Source organism: Cyprinus carpio, chromosome A20, assembly GCF_018340385.1.
Source record: "Cyprinus carpio isolate SPL01 chromosome A20, ASM1834038v1, whole genome shotgun sequence".
Taxonomy (NCBI): domain Eukaryota; kingdom Metazoa; phylum Chordata; class Actinopteri; order Cypriniformes; family Cyprinidae; genus Cyprinus; species Cyprinus carpio.
In genome coordinates, this window is record NC_056591.1 from 25,221,874 (window position 1) to 25,243,505 (window position 21,632).

General features: G+C 36.7%; 2 protein-coding genes across 6 annotated transcripts in view; one reads left to right on the forward strand and one right to left on the reverse strand.

Moving 5' to 3' along the window:
• Window positions 1–141: 141 nt before the first annotated feature.
• Window positions 142–9,753, reverse strand: LOC109113019 (adenylate cyclase type 8-like). Its single transcript, XM_042778416.1, is given in 19 exon segments — window positions 142–1,155; window positions 1,574–1,694; window positions 1,796–1,888; window positions 1,988–2,134; window positions 2,448–2,606; window positions 2,755–2,814; window positions 2,890–3,105; window positions 3,191–3,289; window positions 3,537–3,741; window positions 3,859–3,959; window positions 4,494–4,679; window positions 4,805–5,006; window positions 5,205–5,363; window positions 5,637–5,764; window positions 5,916–6,027; window positions 6,345–6,475; window positions 6,643–6,792; window positions 6,875–7,862; window positions 9,532–9,753. Coding segments are annotated over 18 exon segments (3,588 nt in total). The 5' UTR covers window positions 7,766–7,862; window positions 9,532–9,753; the 3' UTR covers window positions 142–727.
• A 3,454-nt stretch (window positions 9,754–13,207) lies between these two features.
• The window catches only part of efr3bb (EFR3 homolog Bb (S. cerevisiae)), a 41,222-nt gene continuing 32,797 nt past the window's right edge, over window positions 13,208–21,632 (forward strand). For 2 of the 5 annotated variants that reach the window (XR_006162819.1, XM_042778386.1), the window contains exon 1: window positions 15,390–15,933. Coding sequence is in view for 4 of the 5 variants with exons in the window: in XM_042778386.1 (XP_042634320.1) it covers window positions 15,849–15,933 (85 nt within the window). In the remaining variant the exon portion in view is untranslated. Of the gene's footprint in view, window positions 13,366–13,767; window positions 13,929–15,389; window positions 15,934–20,180; window positions 20,647–21,632 lie in introns of those variants that run through there. The other 3 variants (XM_042778388.1, XM_042778387.1, XM_042778389.1) reach the window with 3 other exon arrangements.

Sequence of the window (21,632 nt, forward strand, 5' to 3'; positions counted from 1 at the left end):
CTCATTTTTCATTTAATAAAAACATTTTTCGACAAAATTTGTAATCATTGTGTAAAATTAGCTACGGGACAAAAAAAAAAAAAAACTCATAAGCATAAAGAAAAGAACAGACAAAAGGCAGATACATACATTTATTTTCATTCATTCATTTATATATGCAAACTGTGCCAATATACAAATGCATGTAATTGGATGCATAGTACTAAAAGAAAGAACACCATAACTTACATTACACTAAATATAAAACTATATTTTAGCCTTAAAAACAAGTATTATAGATGTTAAAAAATATATAACATTTTCTGAATCTTCTTTAATAATCCTGTGAGATACAAAATACATTTTTGAGATCATAGAACTCATAAAGAAGTAACAGTTTGTGCACATTTTGTATCTATGGTACATATGAGGTATTTTTTTTACTGTATGCTGTCAGGCGTGTATAAGGAACAATTCTGTAAACTGCATTTTGCATGTGATTATCTGAACATGTTTACATTGGCTGTAGTAAAGTAAAATGTAGCGTATCAAGAACCTCACTTAATGTGTGGCCTAAGTGAAATTTATGAAAATATACAGTATTTAGGAAATGGGTACAAAAATAGTCATTATTCTACTTTATAGACAAATCCATATAAGGATTTTTTGAGGTATCCTTTTACAGATGAAGGCAGTGTTTCAACTGGGGTCCCTCTAATTATGGTAAGTATAGGTTTGATGTTTCATATCATAATTTCAAGTTGTTAAAGTTGTTGTTTGGCAGAGTGAAACCTCCATTGGTACCTCTCTGTTTCTCTCTGTGAATGGCCTGTACAAGGTCGAACACCACAGCGGCAAGCGTCGTCCTCCTACTCTGTCCGTTCTTTCCTCTGTCTGTAATCCCGTTTCTTGACAGCTGACGCCTTTTGGTGCTGATGAAGTACGTTCGGACATGTCCCTTTCTCTCACTGACACCCTTTATGTATATCTCACCACGCAACTCTAGCACAAAGCCCCAGTCTGCTAGAATATTACGTGTGGCCTCAGGGACCTGAATCCTTCCACTGACTCCAGTGCTGTCCATTCGACTTGCCAAATTCACTGTCATGCCCCAGATATCATACTGCGGTTTGGTGGCACCGATGACCCCAGCAACAACAGGACCATGGGCAATTCCTAGGAGGTACATTGAAGTTACTCATATATATACTCATGGTTATTTGCATGAATTAAAGGCAACTGTATAGGCTTCATAATCAGAGTACGTGACATATTTAAGGAGATGTAAAAAAAAGAAAATATTTTACAATCAAAGTGTTTAATGACCAGGGTCTGTCAAGATCCAAAATCGGCAAGTCTTTCAAAGGCACTCGATCCTATAGGAGTAGACTGAAACTGAAGTTGGTATTTGCTGAAAAACGTAACTAAGTTACAGCAGAACTTAGCTGACCATGACATGAAATGTATTGTGACCGACACCAAGGTACACAACAACAGTACAAAATATTTTCTTCTATTTCTATTTACAGCCTCATTCACAACAAAATTAAATATGGCATATACTCTGACTGAGGTCTATTCATTGAGCCATTACCAACGCGGAGCTGGAAATTGTTTGAGGAATGTTTTTTGTTGATCTCTTTCAGGGTCTCTTTCATAGCCAGAGCGAACAGAACCAACTCACTGAGATGATGCCAATCATTTACAACACGAGACTGTCAGGATAAAACACAGAACAATTATGGTGCATAGACAGTAAATGGGAAATTCCAAATGTATATAATCAATAAAGTAGGCTGTTTTTAAAATAGTTTACCTGTTTATCAGGTGATAGGCCAGACGCTGCCATGTAGCAACTCCCAATGGTTTTGATTTTCTCAATATCTAAAAAATATGACTCCTCCAACAGTTTCCAGAGAGAACCAAAAACAATGATGGCTTTGTAAGACACACTGAGAGATAAAAACAACAGTAAAAAAAAAAGGATAACCATTCATCAAAGTCCTACCTCATCAAAGTCTGCAATGATCTCATTGAGCAGTCTGAGACACTCAACTCCCTCGTGATTGATCTCCCTCTGCTCGTAGTATTCATTAAAGCCAGCGATGGAGGCAAACATTACCCCCACCTCATCATAGGACTGAGAATACAGCTCCTGGACAAAGATAACATAAAGTTTGGGCCTTTATTTGGTCTATTTAGTTTATAAGTGGTGCATCATTATTACCATAGCTTAAAGGTTTAGTTCTTAACAATACCTTAAATTGCTATGGATGTTAATGGTACCTTAAACTGTGTTGAGGTGTGGTATTTCTCATCTAAGCTATCAGACTTTCTGTTTTCACCTGGCGGATGATAAGACCATCCTGACACCATGGGAGGCATTTTTGCAAAGGCAAGCACCACTCACATTTTCAGCCATAATTAACATCATCACTGAGAGTGGCTTACATATGACTCTGATGTACCTGATCATGTCTGTTCCTCTCTAGGAAGTGACGAGCAACGTGTGCAGGCAGGATGTTATGCAGCAGGCTCTCATTGTGTTCCCTCAGTTCTCTCATCTCCTGCACTTCCTGCTGAGCTTGCAAACGCCACAGGAAGTCTAGCCGTGTTGTTGCTTCCCACTGAATCAGGGAATAAGCAAGATCCAGAGAATTAGGATGTGTATTCCATTTTTCCTACATTTTCCCATTCCCTGCCAGATAAATGGATACATGCTCTAGAGAATACAATGCTTCAGGGCAATGTATTGTCAAAACTGAAAACTCATACCCGTCGACCATTGTAGAACACAGCTATGACAAACATTGCCATCAACAGAATTGAGACTCCCTTTTCTGAGGTAGTGGGACCATGTGAGTATAAAATGAAAATAAATTAAAAACCATATGAAAGTATTTTAAAGACATTTCTAAATAGAATATGATAGAGATCTAGCATAGACACTCACCTGCTTGACTGTTGCTGCTCTGGTTCATGTACATACAGCATGTGGAAGGATACTTCAATGAAGTAAGTATACATGACCACCACCAACAACAGAATAGCCAACTTTAACAGAGAGCTCAGCCTCAGGAACACAGCACAGGTCACCATAGAAACCACCCCGCTTAGAACAAAGAACTGTATGCATAGATATAATAGGCATGAAATTTAACAACAGGTAGATGTAGTCTTCACAACAGAACTGTTTATACAGAAGTCACACCTCTGGATACGTGCAGGCAGTAAGAGGCTTCTGGCTGGTCTGATATTCCTCTGTTTCATTGCTGCTTATTTCTCTGGTCTCAGTAGAGTTACACCATATCTGGATAATCACAAGATGAAGAACTACAATGCCCAGTGGTGCTTGAATCAGCAACCTTACAGTTACCAGCCTTGAACTTTATTCACTATGCCACACCACCTAAAATAACTACATACGGTATATTATATTTGGGCATGCATCCTCTAGAGACAAACTGATGACATTTAAACCGGAAGATCAGTAATGTAAAATTTTATGGCCTCAGCATTCCAAGTTGCATAAAAAAATAAATTCATGCCAGGCTCACCATGTCAAATAGTGCCACGCTAAAGTTGATGGCTATAGCTGTGAGAGTGAGAAGGTTCCGCATACTGTTGTTTTCATGGATCCAGCAGCAGAACTGCTGAAGGACACCGGGAGAATGTCTGAACTCTTCAGCCAGGACCATCATAAGCAATAATAGATATCCCAGCAAGAACAGACAGAACTGCAGTGCTGTCCAGTAATACAACCTGTAGGTAAAACAATGAACAAAGAAGGGAATGGAGGGGAAGTTTAACATATCTAATCTCAATGGTTTGTAAGCAATCTTATTCAGGTGCTGAACATCGATTGACTAGACTCTTTACCTGGGTACAGGAATGAGGGCTTGGACAGCCATGAGAAGAAGAAACATGATGAAGGAGCATACTAGATTGGTCTTAAACATCTCATCCCTTACCTGTGAGAACTGAACCATGAAGCAAAATATAAACAATCAGTTTTTTGTTTCAGAAGACACCCTTGGATTTAGAATGAAAACAAGTCTTAGGGTATATACACATTTCAGTAACTACATAAGTTTTGATCAGTTTGAAATTGCTAAGTGATTTATATTTTCTGATAGCCTATCTGAAGCAGTGTTGTAGACGAGACTAGCTCATTCAAGTCTGAGTCGAGACAGAGACCAGTAGAGGGTCAAGTCCACATGCTCCTGTGTCCATGACAAGACTCAGTCTCAAGTCCAAGACCATATTTTTATGGTCTTGATCTTGTCATGGACTCGGGAGCATGTGAACTCAGTTTTGATTTCTACACTTCCACACTTAGTCTCTGTCTTGACTCAAACCTGAATGAGTTGGTCTCGACTACAACACTGATCTGTAGAGTAAAAATGCCAAGTGTGACCAATTGTAAATACTCCTTTTGTTAACTTTGACTTTTATCCTTAACAGCCAATCAACTGTCTCCATGTTATAGACATGCCACATCCTGCCCCTTATACCTTCTCCTCAATGTGTGTATCCTTAAACACCAACGTGGCTGAAGTGATGTGCTCCTGACGCATACGCTCACTGCTGCGGAGATCAATAGCATGCTCTATCCGTTTGTTGATCTCTTTGGATGTAGATCTGCACACTGAGGATGTAGGAAGTTGTGTGTAAGAGCCATGGGAGAAGGAGGCCAAGATCTGAAAGATCACCAGAGAAGTAGACCCATTATACAAAAATTGGAAATCATTGTCAATGTTTTTCTTTCTTCTACTGACAGAAAGCAATACACAGATATTAAATCAATGATGTTGCTAAATAGAACCTCTTTGTTCCAGGGGCGGTGGTTTTGCCGAGTTTTAAAATGATCTGCTTCAAATTCATCTAGATCCTCCTCCTTGTGGCAGATAAGGAAAGTGTCAATCTTGTGTTTTCGTAAGAACTCATTGCGTTCATATCCACGCCCGTCCTCCGTTTGGTAGCTTCCATCCAGACAGTCCAAAGTAGCACGTGAAATGTGGATGCGTCTGTTGACAACGTAGACAGTCAAAAGAGAGTGTTACACACAATTGCAGTTCTTTTTAAAAGCCAAGTCAAACTTTTGAAGCATTCATAACTAGTTTGTTTAAAGCCTTAGAGCAAAGACTGAGGCAATGTAACATTGGGATGTGTTTATATGTTGTTTACTCCTGGCAAATCTCCTTTATGAAGTTTTGGTCACTCACCCAGGGATCCCTCCTGCTTCAAGCATGTTTGCAATGCCTACATCCCTGGACCACACATCAAACTGCCATTTTTGTAGACCCAGAACCCCACAAAGAACAGAGCCAGAGTGGATCCCAATTCGCATATCCATGTCAAAGTTCAGTTGTTTCCTTACAGATCTAAGAATATACAGATAGAGATCCTTGATGACTTACTGTACAAATAATCTCAGAAGTATAGTAAACTAATATTAGATTAAGTCACAAATATATGTGGACCCACTAATTCCGTATTCCAGAGTTAGTAAAGAATTAGTAAAATGATGTTTACTTGATCCAGTACTGCAGTTGTTCATGATATTCACTTCTATCCTCAAAAGCACACAGTATTTGAAACTCTACAGAAACACAGTGAACTCATTTGGTTATACAGGGAATGGCACTGTGTTGTACCGTGTGGTGCTGATCATAGCTAGTCCCATCTCCACACAGCAGCGGGCATGTGCTCGCTGAGGCTCTGGTACCCCTTATACACAGTAGTAACAGTCCCCTAATATTTTTATTCTCAAGCAGTCATATTCCTAAAAAGACAAACAATGGAATCATCAGCTGAACAAGTCTTAGGTGACTTTGAAAATGTGCTTTGGTGTTTGTCAGTGATTTTAAATGATAAAGCTCCGTTGGAAGCTCTAAAATCCCAACTTCAGAAAATCATATAAATTGAAAGCATACCTCGACTAGCTGGTCAAAACGTCCAAAGAGCTCATTGAGTAAACACACTAACTCCTGAGCAGACATGTTCATGGATAACAGTGTGAAGCCCTTAATATCAGCAAAGAGGATACTAGGAAGGAAAGATAATGTGTGAAATAATGATGAAGACTGAGAAATAACAGTGAGAAATGAGAAATATTTTTCATTATACAAGCAAAACTGCTCACAATATTCAGTGTGATGTCTTACTATTTTTATAAACAGTTTTTCTGATCTACAATCAATAAGTCATGAATTGCATCTTATAATTAGTGTCAAAATTGTTACTGAAAACCAAATGATCTCACCTAGAAAATAATATTTCATTAGGATCAAATGGAATGGTCAGAGTCTACCTTTACTGTATAACTATCACTGAAACATGCCTTGTGAGAAGTTATGAGATACCTGACATCTTTGTACTGATGGATATATATTTTGTGAAACTGCTGTGGATCAAGCTCATCATCCATAGAAGTCATATCGGTTATCATCTCCAAGGCCACAAAGCGGGGCAAGATTGACAGCACCAAACGCTCCTGAGGAGGGAACAAAAGCTGACCTCAAATATTTTCACTGATCCAACTTTTACACATATGAGATGTGTTCTTCAAATTGTTCATATTAAAACATAAAAATTTGTTAACAGTGCTGGACAAAGGATACTGGAATCTTAGCACAACAAACAGAATTCAAGTTCTCTTGCCTGTCTCTGGTTTTCTGTTTCTAGTTTCATGCGGCCTTCGATGCAGCGGCGTGTCTCAAGAAAGGCTTGTCTCTGGGACCGGTCGGTCAGGTAATGGATGAACAGACCTGCTACGTTCATGCTTGTGTATAGTAAAGCCTTGGCGAGAATCTGAAGACAAACCAAGAGGGCCATTGAAAACCAATCTCTTACAATCTCTTATCTATCATCCATACACCCAATCCATCTCTACCTTTCTTAGAAGTCCCACTTCGCTGACATGACGTATTGTCTCTGCAGTGAGGTGCAGTATGGAAGTGAGTGTACCAGCTCCAATAGCCCAGAACAGTGGCAGTGGCAATAGAGTGTATGTTGCAAACAGGGTGAAAAGAACATACCAGGATTGGTCTCTTTCCAACCCGTATGCCAGCCCACCCAATACCTGAGCAGTCTGTGACAACCAGCTAGCCATACCAGCATAATGCAACCATCTTGGGGAATGTGAGCGTTTACAGGTAAGTACCAAAACACACAGGGCAATTGCACAAGCCATGAAGAATCCCGTAAACCAGCCTAGCAGTATGTCTGAACCATCAGGCACCAGTGCCAGGTAGAGCAAAAGCAGGTGCAGTTTGGCAGCTGCATCAATAATGTTTGTGACAACTAATGAGGTTCTTCTAGTGTGGGAGGAATGACGTTGGTAGAGTTTCTCAAGGTCTTTGGATTTGAAGATGTGTCTCAATGTTGGCACATACACCCCATGGATGAGGTGGCCCCAGTGCACAAAAAAGTCAGCATCACTGACATAGTCTGCAGATGTTCTAGTCTGAGTACTGGATGAATTGCTACGTTCCCCGAAAAAGGATGGATGAACTCTGGCAACAGAGGAACGCCGTTTAGTTATACCCCGTGATGCTTTGCTGCGTATTTGTTGGTTGATTTCCTCAATATAGGCATCAGTGACATGAATTTTCCGGGCCGGCTCGACCCCAAACTGCTGTCTCATCCCCCGTTGACTGATGATGTGTTTCACAGCATTCTGCCACAGCAGTTGTTTGCGCCGCAAGCCTGGCGACAGTGGAGTGGGTATACAAGATGGTGGCGGCATCTTGTGCATGTCAGATGTGTCGCTGAATGTTACCATGGTAAATACAGGTTTACCTTGCCACCATTACCCATGAGATAGGGACTCGCTGAAATTCTTTTCAGAGTTTAGGTGGTCCATTAGAGGTCATCCACGTCTGAAAAGAGAAAAAAGGGAATTACATCACATTTATTTTCTCTGAAGCCAAAAGCACTCTGTTTCTGAAATGAAAAGTAAAAACTTTTACATTCCAATTTTTGTTGCTTACTGTATTAGTTAAATAAGTTACAACATTTTGTCGCATTGTTGACACCATCAGACTGTTAAACTAGACCTGTGATGTCACCATGTGCTCTAAAAGAGGCTGCCAGATTTAGCACTGAGCTACATAATACTGTTATCCGCTATAAACAATCCCTTTCTGTGTGACTCTATATCAACATACACAACCCATCCCACTCCTGTGATCCCAAATTAAACCAGCTTTTCCTCAGAAAGCATAGATCAGTTTGCAGATTTCAGCTGTAAACAGAAGCTTGCAATGCAAGAGATCTTTCATGCAATCATTACTGCAAAGTACAATACAGTGTAAATATTTTGCTAACTAAAACTAGATAATAGATTTGGATAAACTAAAGCAAAATGCTGGTATAAAAATTCTGAATACAGTAATTTGTTCAAATATGTATTTTTACCTACATATTGAGGGAAAAATCTGTAGAATACATAAATATACAAAAGAGGTTAATGCATTAATTATAGCCAATGCTGATATATCAGCCAATATTTGAAATTTTTCAAATATAGGCATCGGCACAGCAGCAGTTTTAATGTTAAGTGATATTACATCTGACACACAGATGCCATTGGCCCATGCCACTATGCTCAGTGACACTTTCATGTGTCACTAAAACCTGCCACATGTCAACAGACTGCGTCTTGTGTAAGTTGCCGTGGTGCGTGTCACACCTTCGGTAGTGTTTGAAAAACATATAATAGACTGGTAAATACGTATAATGGACATTTATTTTAAAAATCACTAAATTCAGCTTTTCATTTAGGATTTTTGTGTTACAATTAAAGCTGCTTAACTCATCTGCCAGTCACAACTGGAAGCAACATACTGCGACATGATCGTGACAATGTCAGTGACACAGGACAGAGTCCATCGGCACATGTCACAAGTTTAACTGACACATGCCACTGAAAACCAGCTGTCCAAATGACAGCTGAAGTGTCCGGTTTTCAGTGGCATGTGTTAATACAACCTTGATATTTTACATTCCTCAAAACAAATATGTCTTAGTTGAGCTCTTAATGAAAAATCTTTATATTTATCAATGTTTTGAACTAAAAAATAATACAAATAATAGTAAATTTAATTGAAGTACTGCTTGAAAAACTTTTTCAGTGTATTGTAACTTACAGAGAGGTTTAGTTCTGTCTTTTATTGGAACCAGAAACACTGAATTTCCCTTTTCTGGGGTTAACAAACTCCAACAAAACCCACTTTCTGGAATACATCAATGTTGGTTACAGTGTTTACTTACTTTTATTAAATATTTATTTGTGAAAAATACTTTGTCATCTCAAGTATAAGTATGTTTATTTTACACATTTATTTTTTAATCTATTTTTAAATTATTTCAAATTTCTTAAATATTAATTAAAATAAATCAAATGATATCAGCTTTATATCGACCATTGGCCACCCTGCTTTCCAGAATATCAGAATCGGTTGTCAAAAAACCAATATCAGTTGACCTCTATTAATTATACGTCATCATGTAGCCTAACATAATGGAAATTAAAAATATTTTGCTTACCTGTTAGATAATAAACTTCCCAATGCTTTTTTGTACATTTGCTGCTTTTTGAGAAATCCACTTGTTCAGCTCCATCAAAGAGCCATTCCTCTGATTCTCTTCATCTTGTTGTTATGCCAAGAAAGACATGAGCAAAATACCTTCACAATCTATATGCCAACTTGGTGATGAAAAAGTACATACATTTCATGAGAGAAGAACATGTTTTTCTGATTCATTGAGTTGAGAAGTGATCAACAGATTGCCACGCCGAAAGCGAGACGGAAGCTCAAGTTGTGCAAATAGGATTACTTACTCAGCACTCATGCCTAGGCTACTCAAAGCATCCATCACTGATGTCACATGATGCACAGTAGAGAAGACCTGAGGATAACAAGAACCTTCCAGGGTCAAAGTTCAGTACCTTATTAACACTTATAGGAGATTTCTGTCAATTGCTATCTCATGAAATATGTGCTGTTATTATTATAAGAGATAAACAATGTAAATTACTAATGATTTATATGCAAAGAATACAAAATAAGTACAGACAGGACTGAAATCAATGTAATGGCACATACAACTTAGACATGATAATATTTAAAAGAATAGAGAGATTAAATATAGAGGCTGGGCAGAGAAGTAAATGATACCAAAAGAAAGTCTGATTGGCTGAACTGAGCTAGGCAGGTCAGTAGGATCAGGTAATGTTGTCTTTAATCTGGATAAAGTGCTTGAGATAGAATTTACTAATTCTGCACTATTCACAAGACCTCAGACAATGACCCGATGAAGGGTAAGTCTTGGGATCTCACAAGACAAAATCAGAAAATACCAAAAAATGCAAACTAAAAGTCAGACAAATAAGTATGTTGTCATCTGCTGATTCCATGATACATGATACCATTTTCATTTTACTTCTATATACTTTTCTTAATTATAATTTACTTCAATGTGTATAGATCATAGACTGTATGGTATAGATATACATATATAGACATACTGTATATACCAAGATGCATAGAGTAGCATGATACTATCATCATGGTATATATCCAAAACACCACACTTTGGTAGTACCATTGTTCTCTTTTGAAGAAGTTTGTCCATAGTTCTGAATCTTTCTTAAATAAGTGCACATTCTCAATTATAATTTGATATGTACATGAGTACAATGTGAGTCGTACTTGCCTGCACTAAACTTGCCATGATATTTTATGGATGGTTCATGAAGCTTTGCATGAGGAAACACTAGTAATTTGGCTGGACTTTTTGAATACATATTGACCATATGGTTGCCATGGATAAGAAAACATGTTGGCTATCTACTGTGATAGTTAGTTACAAAGCATATGTCTTTATCTAGGAAAATACTGCATTACATTAATGAAAATTAAAAGTGAAAAAAAAAAGAGTGGTTTTCATTACTGAGAGAGGATGAGATTTTGCCATGGACTGTGGTCTATGGTGGGCTGTAGAGGGACTTAATCAGCATTAGCAATGGTAGCTTGGCTCTAATGGGATTCCCAGAGCTCACTAATCAGTTAATACACACATGATTCAATCCAGTCCTCTTTAAACAGCAGCAGATCTATCCTGAGCCCTACACACAGCCAGGCACCCAGCTAAGGCTTCAAAACTGCTATTTCTGACCATGGCCAAAGCCCAAGTGTGTTAAAGCAGTTACTTTTCTTGTGCACAAGGAGGTCAAACCACAAGAGTTTTGGCAAACTTGCCAAATGAATTATGCAAAATGAGGGCTAAAAATGCACCATATCTGTACTGATAGATTTTTAATTGATGTTTCATTTAAGGAAGTGGGATCCATTTGAACAGTTGTGACTTTTTAAAAGAAGGATCATAAGTGATGAATTATTAAACAGTAATGGATCAATTCCATCTTTGCCTGCCATTAAGTGTAAACTGAGAATATGATATCTAAACAGGGATGTGTTTCACCGATTTTTACCTTCTTTGCTAAAACATGGCAAGCATTATATTATGGTGGAATAGCATGATACATCTTAATGTATCTGAGTGACACAGTTGACTGGTATGCTATTGATGGAAATAAACAGTAGAAAGAAGATAATATAAATAGCAGAGAGGTTAAACTAGGTGAGGGTGGCTTAAGGTGAAGGAGAGTATTAGCTCTGCTAAAAACATCTGAAAAGAATAGGGCTCTTGGCCAATCTAAACAAATTCATTTAGAATGCTCAGCAGCATAAATCCAGTTTAGGTTAATCATTTGAATATTATATTTATTTTTGTTAACTTCAGTTTAACTGAAGCATTGACAGTTATCACACATTTGAAGCAGATATATAAACTATATTTTCTGAATTTAGAATAAAATCTGTTGATTTTATGGAAAAAAGACTGAGGATGTATCTGCATCACTCACACACTTTCTATAGTCGAGAGACCTCCCAGCCCAGACACGATATGCTGCCATCATGTGGTTGTATCAGCTGTGCTTAAAAATGCATCACTGCCCACAACTGCCTGGTATCACTTGAGAGAGTATCTTCATCAGTATACAGTATGTCTTCATCTGTAGCTTTGGAAAGCTTTTTGAAATCTAAAAATTAATGGAAGACTTTCCCATTGATTCCAGAAACAATTCTGAGCCATTGTCAGAAATTTCAACAAACAACAACTATTTAACTATTTAAAGATAGTTAAAACAAAGTATCATTACTCCTAGCATTAAGAAAAACTAAATAAATAAAAACAGTAGCATGTACTTAAATAGGCTACATGATGAATTCATATAGAAGCGTTCAGCTATTAATTATAATTCACATTATTATTGTTATTAATAATGAAAGATAAAAACAGCACACACACACACACACACACACACACACACACACTAAAATATTAAGCAGCACGAATGTTGTGCTGATAATAATAATAAGCAGCAAATCAGCATATTAGAATGATTTCTGAAGGATCATGTGACACTGAAGACTGGAGTAATGATGTATTTTTTTTTCTGTATTTTTAATTAAATAAATGCATTGCTTTGGTTAATTAAATAAATGCATTATATATATATATATAATTTACATAAAATTCTATTTAAAATGTAATAATATGATATGTTAAAAAGCTTTGATATTTATTTTAAATTATAATAATTATTATAATAGTCTCTTCTGCTCACCAAAGCAATGCATTTATTTAATTAATATATATACACTGTATGTATATGTGTGTGTTTTAACCACTGCACAAATGGAACTTTATTGGAAAGTGTTTCAACCATGGAAAGATGTCAATAAAACAGCTTGCAAACAAATTTTAGGTAGCATTTCATTTACCTCAGGCAGCTGCATGATGAATTCATCTGGAAATGTTCATCTGTTAATTTTAATTTACATTAAAAATAATAAATAAATAAATAACAAATGGGCACAATGGATACATGATGAATTCACAAAAAAGTGTTCAGCTATTAATTTTAATTTAGCATTATTATTGGCAACTGAAGCTTCAGAGCATGATGAATTAATCTGGTTCATCTAATAAGTTTTCGTCTATGAAAAAGAATCATCATTATTATTATTATTAAAAATTTGCTTGGCTGGCATTTAATGCATGATTAATTAATCTCAAGTGTTCATCTATTATTCACATTATTATTATTATTAAATTGACATGCCGCCATTTAATGTATGCAGTTTTCCTGAAACAGCGCAGGTCTCAGAGGAAGTGTGTGAGTGTGAATCACTGTGAGCGGAAGTAGCGTCACTCACAGGAGAGTCAGTTCTCATGCTTGTTATTGTGGCTCGCTGACAGAGCATGTGAGGAGCTTTATGTTCTACCAGACTATGAGGCTGAAAACAAGCGGTGAGGAAATTAAAACATTAAATTACATTCTGTATGGTTATGATAGAGTTAATGTGATAAAAGAGCATGTTCAGCCAACTGTTTTAGTAATAACTGTAAATATTACACACACCCTATCTAGACCGGTCATTTCTTAAGATGTTCTTCAGATTATTTGTATATTATTTAATTAGTTTATTAACTGCATGAAAATAAAAAAACACTGTTTTTCTTTGAAATCGCTCATAGTACGTTACCCCGACCGACTGGAAAGATAAAGGAAAACATTATTTTTTCACAAACCTGTCTGATACCATAAAACACACAAAAAAAACCTGAAAATTTTTTGTTAGTTGTGCCTATAAATGTAAGCAGTGCCCAAGTGTAGCGGGATCTGTTTTGAATTCCACTTATGTGCTCCAGCGGTAGGCCCCACATCATCCTGCGGCTTTCCTGCGGTGAGTGAACGGAAAAGAGCGTCCTGGTTTGGCGTGAAGTCCGGCTTTGGACCGCTGGACGCCGGTGCGCCGTATTAACCTCTTCAGAGCAAGAGCGACATCTGGCGTAAAAAGTCATCATGACAGGTATGAGCTGCAGTGATTCTACATCATTCAGGGTCCAATGCACGTATGTGTACATGTATGCTTTAAAATTTTGAATCGCTTATTGCAGTGTATGTAACGTGTGATGAATCCCTGCGAAAATTACCATGGTAAACTAGTAACTACAGTATTTAGTTACTATAACCTCATTGGAAACTGGTTACAGTAGTAAATAGAAGTTGAAATGAATTGGGTTTGAATACTGGTCCAGTTTTGGCTGTGCTGTTAGATGGTTTGCTGGTAAAGGATGGCAGCTTTATTAACGAGTTCTACGAAAAACTTTTAATTAGCTGGTTGGCATGCAGAGTAAGATGTGTGATTGTGTTTAATTTTCCACATCAGTGTGTCTGATGGAAGCAATTATGGCCAGTTTCCCAGATGCAACTTTAAATTGTCAATGCATAAACTCTGCACCTTAAAAGCTTCCTGAAAAGTTTTAGCAGCTCTTTAAAGTACGTCAGCATGAAATGGAAATTCATAAATTTTCTAATCTATTTTCTAAATGTTTCTTAATGGTCTTACTGTGAACAATTTACCCATGCATATGGATTTTTTTTTTTACCTCTTAATTTTTACATTTCATTTGCATTTAATCATTTAGCATTATTTAGAATTAATCATTTATTAATCAATCTTCTGGTAAACTGTCAGACTTCCTGGTGATGTGTGTTGTTTTTAAGGTGAAGCCACGTTTACTTTTGACCTGTGAAATTTTGCAGGCCGAGTCCAGTTCTTTCAGTAGGAGTCTGTGCAATGGGGAGTTGCTTGAGGTTTTATAATTTCTATCAAGTTAATCACGCAAATTTGTTGCACGGACAAACAGAAATCTGCTTTGTTTAAAAGTGACTCTTACGAGATTTGCTTTAGACAATGGACTTGTTTTCAAAAAATTTCGCTGTTGTGCCTTTATGTGAATCTTTACACCTAAATTCCATCATTTCTTACGATTGACTGTGAGCTCACAATTATATTTGCCTCCATCCAATCAACAACCGATGGATAGAACCAGTTACCCGTCCTATGTTCTTTTCTTTTCAATAAACCGTTTAACTCAAATGTATGTCACAGTACGGAAGAAAAGAGCTGCCGCTACTTCAGTCACACTGCATCTTTGAGGTTGTGTTTCTTATAGTCAGGCCTGAAATAAAATCTGCAAACTTAGTTTTTTTTTCTGTGCAGATTTTGAGTGCTGCACTGTTAATTATAGCTGACGTCATTTGTAAATGACAGTTATTCCCATTCTGCAGGAGCCAGCGAAGTTTTTTTTTTTTTTTTTTTTCTTGTTTCTGTGGGTGGATTTTGTTTTCGGGGATTCATTTAGTGCTTTTTTTTAGTACTGTTCTTGGATTTGGCCGGTTTGCATCTCTCTCTCTCTCTCTCTCCCTCATTAATAAACATCTCACTGACACAATGAGTTCCACTATTCCTCCTCCGTCATTGTTTCAGTAAACTCCAGAGAGAAAGAGAGTGTGGGAGTTTGTCGGACCTAGGAAACAAGTTGCAGGAATTTGCCCAGCGCTGAAAAGGATGCCATCAGCTGAACAGCCTGCAAAAGACCCTGTGATTAACTCTAAAAAGAGAGACCTCCAAACCTGAGAGACAGCAAGAACCAGGCGCTTTACAGAAAACTTTTCTTTGCTTGCTTTAAAAATCAAGATTTTAAGTAATCAGTAATTCTTGTTTTTCAGAGAGATTATAATTGTTTTAATACTCAGCATTGGATCAATTTGCTAATTTGCTGTCTGCACTTTGTATTTTAGCACATTAGAGGATTATGTGAGTTGCAAGAGAGCAGGCTGCTTTTATACTGATTATTTTCATCCGTGGGCTTATTTAGATAACCAAAGGACAATATTTTTGTTACTTTAAGAGTTGTTTGTGAGCGTTGGAGCTGATATTCTAATGCCCATGGCTGTCTCTGAACCTGTTGCCACCCGGAGGTTGGCACTGGACTGTCGTACCCTGCTGGATCACCGCCCGAGTCGTGGTAAGAGGTCCTGTCTCTGCAAGGATACTGATGTATTCTTCTCACAGAATCAGATTCACTCGGTTGAATGGCATTGTGCTCATGATGCAACTCGAGAGTGATATCATTGCACAGTTTTTAAGTATATGCGTTTGCTTAAGAATTTCCAATTTGATTGATTTAATCTTTTGAAGTAAATATTGTACGTTTTTGGATGAGGAGACAAGTGCAAAGTTTAAGAGTGCCATCTGCCAATGCAAAACTCTGCCATGATGCAAGAATGTTGTGGGTGGTTGCCAGGGTGTTGTTAAAAGCATCTCTAATGAAATTCCTTGCAAATGATGAGAGTGCAGAGGTACCTGGATGCTGAAATCGTGACAGATGTATTTATTGCGTTGTCATGGAAACCCCATCTGTGACTGACACTTGGCATCTGCGCTCTGGATGGTTTTAATTAAGCACATTTAGTTGCTAATTAGCCAAGCCAAGAGCTGTGTAAATGTCACTTGGCTGTTTGTGGACTAATATCTTTCCAAGATCCGGTAATGACAATTCTGACAGATTAGTGTCATATTTTCAATCGAAGGTCTTCTAAAAATGTGCACATTCACGATTGCTCCAGCTCCACAGCAACTGGGGTCAACAGAGTATTTTCTCTTTTTTTTTTTTTTTGTTTGTTTGACATTTGCCAATATGTCAGATTTGCTTTGACATTCAAAAAACATTGATTGGTATTTTTACCAGGCACTGAATCTTCAGTTTCATTTTTGACTTGTAGTCTTTTGACATGTAGTCCAGCAGTGTTATTTTAGTGTTATTTATATGCTATTATATTATTTATTAATGTGTATTATATTTATTATTGTTAATAATAATAATCATAAATATGCCATTTATTAGTATTTTGAATTACCTTTTATTTTTATATTTTAAATTTATCATTTCAATTTTAGTTTAGGTTTCAGTTTTAATATTTGTATTACTTTTATTAGGGAAAAAGTATTTTTTTTTTGTAATCTATTATTTTATTTTAGCTTTATTTCAATTAAAGGGGGTCTAATGCTATTTCATGCATTCTGAGTTATTTACACTGTTAAAGAATTGGATTCTCATGCTAAACATGCCCAAAGTTTAAAAAAACGATTTGGATATATGATGGAGTATTTCTGTGCTAAATAAACTCCTTCCGGATTAATATAAGTTTCAGAAAAAAAAATTCAAGCTTGGCCCTTCATGACATCATAATGGGCGGAATTCTTTGTATGGGCACTTCTCTTGGAGCAGCCTATCAACCTGCTTCACTCGGGTTGCAGAAGTCATCGGCAGCACTGCTGTTTACTTGCTGGAGAAGAATGTCACCAAAGATATGTGTTTCTGGATGTGAATGAAAGATAACCTGGTTCAGCTTTCCAAAGAACTGCATCAAATTTCTGTGCTTTGTTGGCAGTCGGTGCATAAGTGCTCACGACTCTTTAGCTCCACCCACAACATGCCTCCAGGAGCTCGGCTGTTTTCGGAGAGAATAGTAAAGCTGTATTTTTCTTTTCTAAATCTGATAAAACTAAAGACTCTTTGGAGATATGAAGGATGCATTACTACTCAAGATTAACATGAGATTGGCCAAAACTATGTGTGTTATGTCCTCTTTAACAAAAATAAATAAATAAATGTTTACAGATGATCATAACATGCATCTAAAACTATTAGGGATAAAATGTCTGTTTATTGAGGTGTTGGTATTGCATATCTCTTGCAATCCAGTGTAACTGCAGCAGGATTTTTAGCATGTGTGAAAGCCTACACATTAGCTGTGCTGTTTGTGTGTCGAATGTTTTCCACAGCACACACATGTGAGAGAGAGTGTAGGAGGAGAGTGATGGATTGCAAGAGTAAAACCATGCCATCTGAGAGAGAGAGAGAGAGAGAGTGATGGATTGCAAGAGTAAAACCATGCCATCTGAGAGAGAGAGAGAGAGAAAGGCTATGTTTGGAATAGCATACTAACATACTGCTCTAAAGCCCTATTCTGGCGGTAATTATTTCTCAGGGGGATGTAATATAATTTCAGCTTTTACAGGTAGTAGTTGGTGATTTAATTGCCATCTGATTGGGAAATGTCAGTGTTTTTCTCTGATGTCCCTGGAGAAAATTCCAGGCTGAATTAACTACTGCTTTTAGAAAAACTCCAGGGTCATGTGGGAATTTGACTCCTGAATCAATATCTCTTAGAAGAGGAACTGATTGAAAAGTCTTTTTTGAACACTACTATTTTTGCACCACATTTGCATTTTTTTAAATGGCCAAATTAGCATCAACAGGTGTTTAAAGCATAACATTTTCTCTTAGATTTATATGAATGTCATAAACGCCAGTGGATTTTGAATATTCAAACTATTTATGATTTATATAAATATAAATTTATTTATATTTGCATGGCTAGAATTGAAGGGGATGGCATCATCCCTTGTTGAAAAAAATGACAAAAAGCATCCTCTCTGCAAAACCACCATCCCCTCTTACTATCCCCTTTAGATTAATAATGTTATGTAAAACTTCTATAATATACAGCCATAGCAACCATTCACATGAAAAATGTAAATTCTCTTGGTATGATAACTAAATAATGGCGATTGGCCAAATACAATACAAGCTGTGCACATTTTTCACTCAAAAAGGTTTAAACACAACTTTTGATGTTCTTTGAAAAGAAGACAGAAGAATGTATGATATTTCCTTGATTTGAGTTTAAAGACATTCGCCTGACATAACATTATTATGCTGTATATGTGACAGAGAGACGATACTAAAGCATGATATTATCGAGTCACTGACCTTAGAGAAAACAAACAAAAAAACATCAAAAAACGAGTTCAAAAACATTGACTGCATGATGAAGCCTGTTAGAATGCAGTTAGAAGAATGCCCCTACAATACCCTTGTATTAGTTTTTATTTTTCTACATTTATCACACAAGCAAGAGTGCTTTCCTGAATATCAACATGTGTGTGTGATCGCAAATGTGCTCTTAATTTTGTGAGCCAGTGATTCAACGATCCATTCATATAGGTCACATGCTTTGTTTCTAATTGAATCTGCCGTTTTGAACGAATATGATTTGAATGATTCAGTTAATCATTTATTAAAACAGGGACTTGGTTCCACCTACTGGTGGTTTAATTGTCATATTTTTTTATCCAAGACAGTCCTAAACCAAAATATCATTTAATCATTGGTATTGATAAAAAAATAAAAAAATAAATAAAAAACCTTTCCGGCTTCAGAAGGAAAACAGCTTATAAATCATATTTAATTTAATAAAGCTCAAATTTTTATAAATAATGTGTTTAAAAATTAGACAAATTTTGTAATCGGTGTGTAAAGTTAGCTGCAGGATCCCTGCCCTGCCAAAGAAATTGACCACACCATCGTCCTGGATTTTTTATTTTACAATTAGAGCACTGCATATTTGTTTTACAGTATATGAAAAAAAAAATTATTTACTTATATTACTATGCATGAGTTTTATCTTTTGAAGAGCCATGCACATTTTTATTATTTACAGACATCCTCCTGAAATTTTGTTTACTGTGTATAATAGGGTTTGTTTCTGGTACTTATACACTACTTTTCAAAAAATTGGGGTCAGTTAGATTAAAAAAATATATATATAATACTTTTTTTTTTTTTAATATACAGTTAATTAAAAGTGACCAAGAAATTTATGATGTTACAAAATATTCCTATTTCAGATGAATGCTATTCTTTTGAACCATCTATTCATCAAAGAATCCTGAAAAAAAAAATCTATCACCGTTTCCACAAAAATATTAGAAAGCACAGCTGTTTTCAAAGTTGATGATATGATCTGAAGGATCATGTGACACTGAAGACTGTAGTAATGATGCTGAAAATTCAGCTTTGCATCACAAGAATAATAATAATAATAATAATTTTAAAATATGTTCAAAAAGTAATCTTGAAGTTGTAGTAATTTCACAATATAATTGTTTTTACTGTATTTTTGAACAAATAAATGCAGCTTTGGTGAGCATTAGAGACAACTTTTAAAAACATTATAGAAAAATACAGACTCCAAGCTATAGAATGGTAATGGTATACATATACATTTTTCAGTATTTTCAGAAATATATAAAAATACTGACTAGACAAGACATGATGCTTTTTACTTTAAAGAAATTGTAGTGATGTAACATAAAAAAAGCATATTTCTATTTCAGTTTTTCAAGGTTCATGAATTAAAATCACCTGTATACATTGTATGCAGTAAGCGGTACAGTAGGATTTGATTCTGAACACAACCAGAGAAAGAGAGAATCTATGAAAGAGGGAGGAGCTTCTGCTGAGAATGAATGAGCACATCCCACTCTCTCCTCTCTCTCTCTAGCCCCTCCCTCTTTGAGTGGTGATTGGTGGACAGGTGTACACTCGTGCGTGCAAAATGAGCGTTATTCTTTTGAGACCTGCATGCGCGGGCTGGTGCAATAGCCAAGGTCATCCCAGCAGCATCATAACTTCCCCATCACTGTCCATTAGCATGTGCGATCTCTCACGTTTTGTATCACATCACTTTCAGCCGTCAGAGCAGCAGACCGCATGTGTGTGTGAGCGTTTAGGCTGAGTGTCTCCAAAAATCCCTCTGTAGCTGCATCTAAGACGCTGCAGGGAAGGATTGAGAAGAGAGAGCAGCTTCACTTACATCAAGAGCAATGTATGGTAAGCACTGAGCTTTGTTTGTGTGTGTGTGTGTCTATGTGTGTGTGTTCTGCAGGGGTTTGTGCGTAATAAAGGGAAACTGGAATCTTCCCTGACTGCATTCCTTGAGCACTCGGGCATGACTTCTCTTTAGTACATCCAGTGACTCTTGATAAACCCAAGTGTGCATGCTGAGATTGCTTTATTGTAGGTTTGTTTGATTGCTCTCATGGTGGCAGATTTCTTATATTGTTGAGTTTTCTTAGTCAGTGCATGTTTGTTTGATTTGCTGGTTTGTCTTGGAGCTTTAAGCTGATATGTCATTGTCAATACAGCACATTTTGTACGTTTGATGACCCTTCAGTGCGGTTACTGATTGTGGTGTTAACAGATCACGTTACGACTGGATGTTCATCGATCAGGACACAATTCACCATGTGATGACAAGTTAGCAGGGCATGTCAGCTGATCATGTCACCGGAGAACTGATTAATGCAATCATAGATAACACTATTGCTTAAAATCTGATGATTTTCACCTCACTCTTGCTCTTTAATAGCTCAGGAAACTCAGTGGATTTCTTGTAGTGTTATCATACTAGTCGTAATATTTTGCTTTTTGAACTAAAAACATAGTCATAGTTTAGACCATGTTCATTACGATTTTCCCCTCTCGTTTTGACACTTACACTCATTTCCAGAAATCATCTCCTTCCTTCCCTCCCTCTCTAATTTCCAGAAATCATTTACAGAAAATGCACGTTTCACAAAAATAATCCATGCTAAAATATGCCACGTATGTTGATATAGCCTGTGTGACGTCAGAAAGTTGCCAAAAGTACAGTTTCAGTAAATGGTTTAAGATTTTTGGGATCTCCTCTGAAACTTTTGACTTGACTAGACATGTGAGATTATTAGGGTCTTTTTGTCCAAGAGATAAACTCTAACTATAAAGTTATAATCATTCTTATTCTATGAAAATGACCCTTAAATTTGTCTTCGCAGATG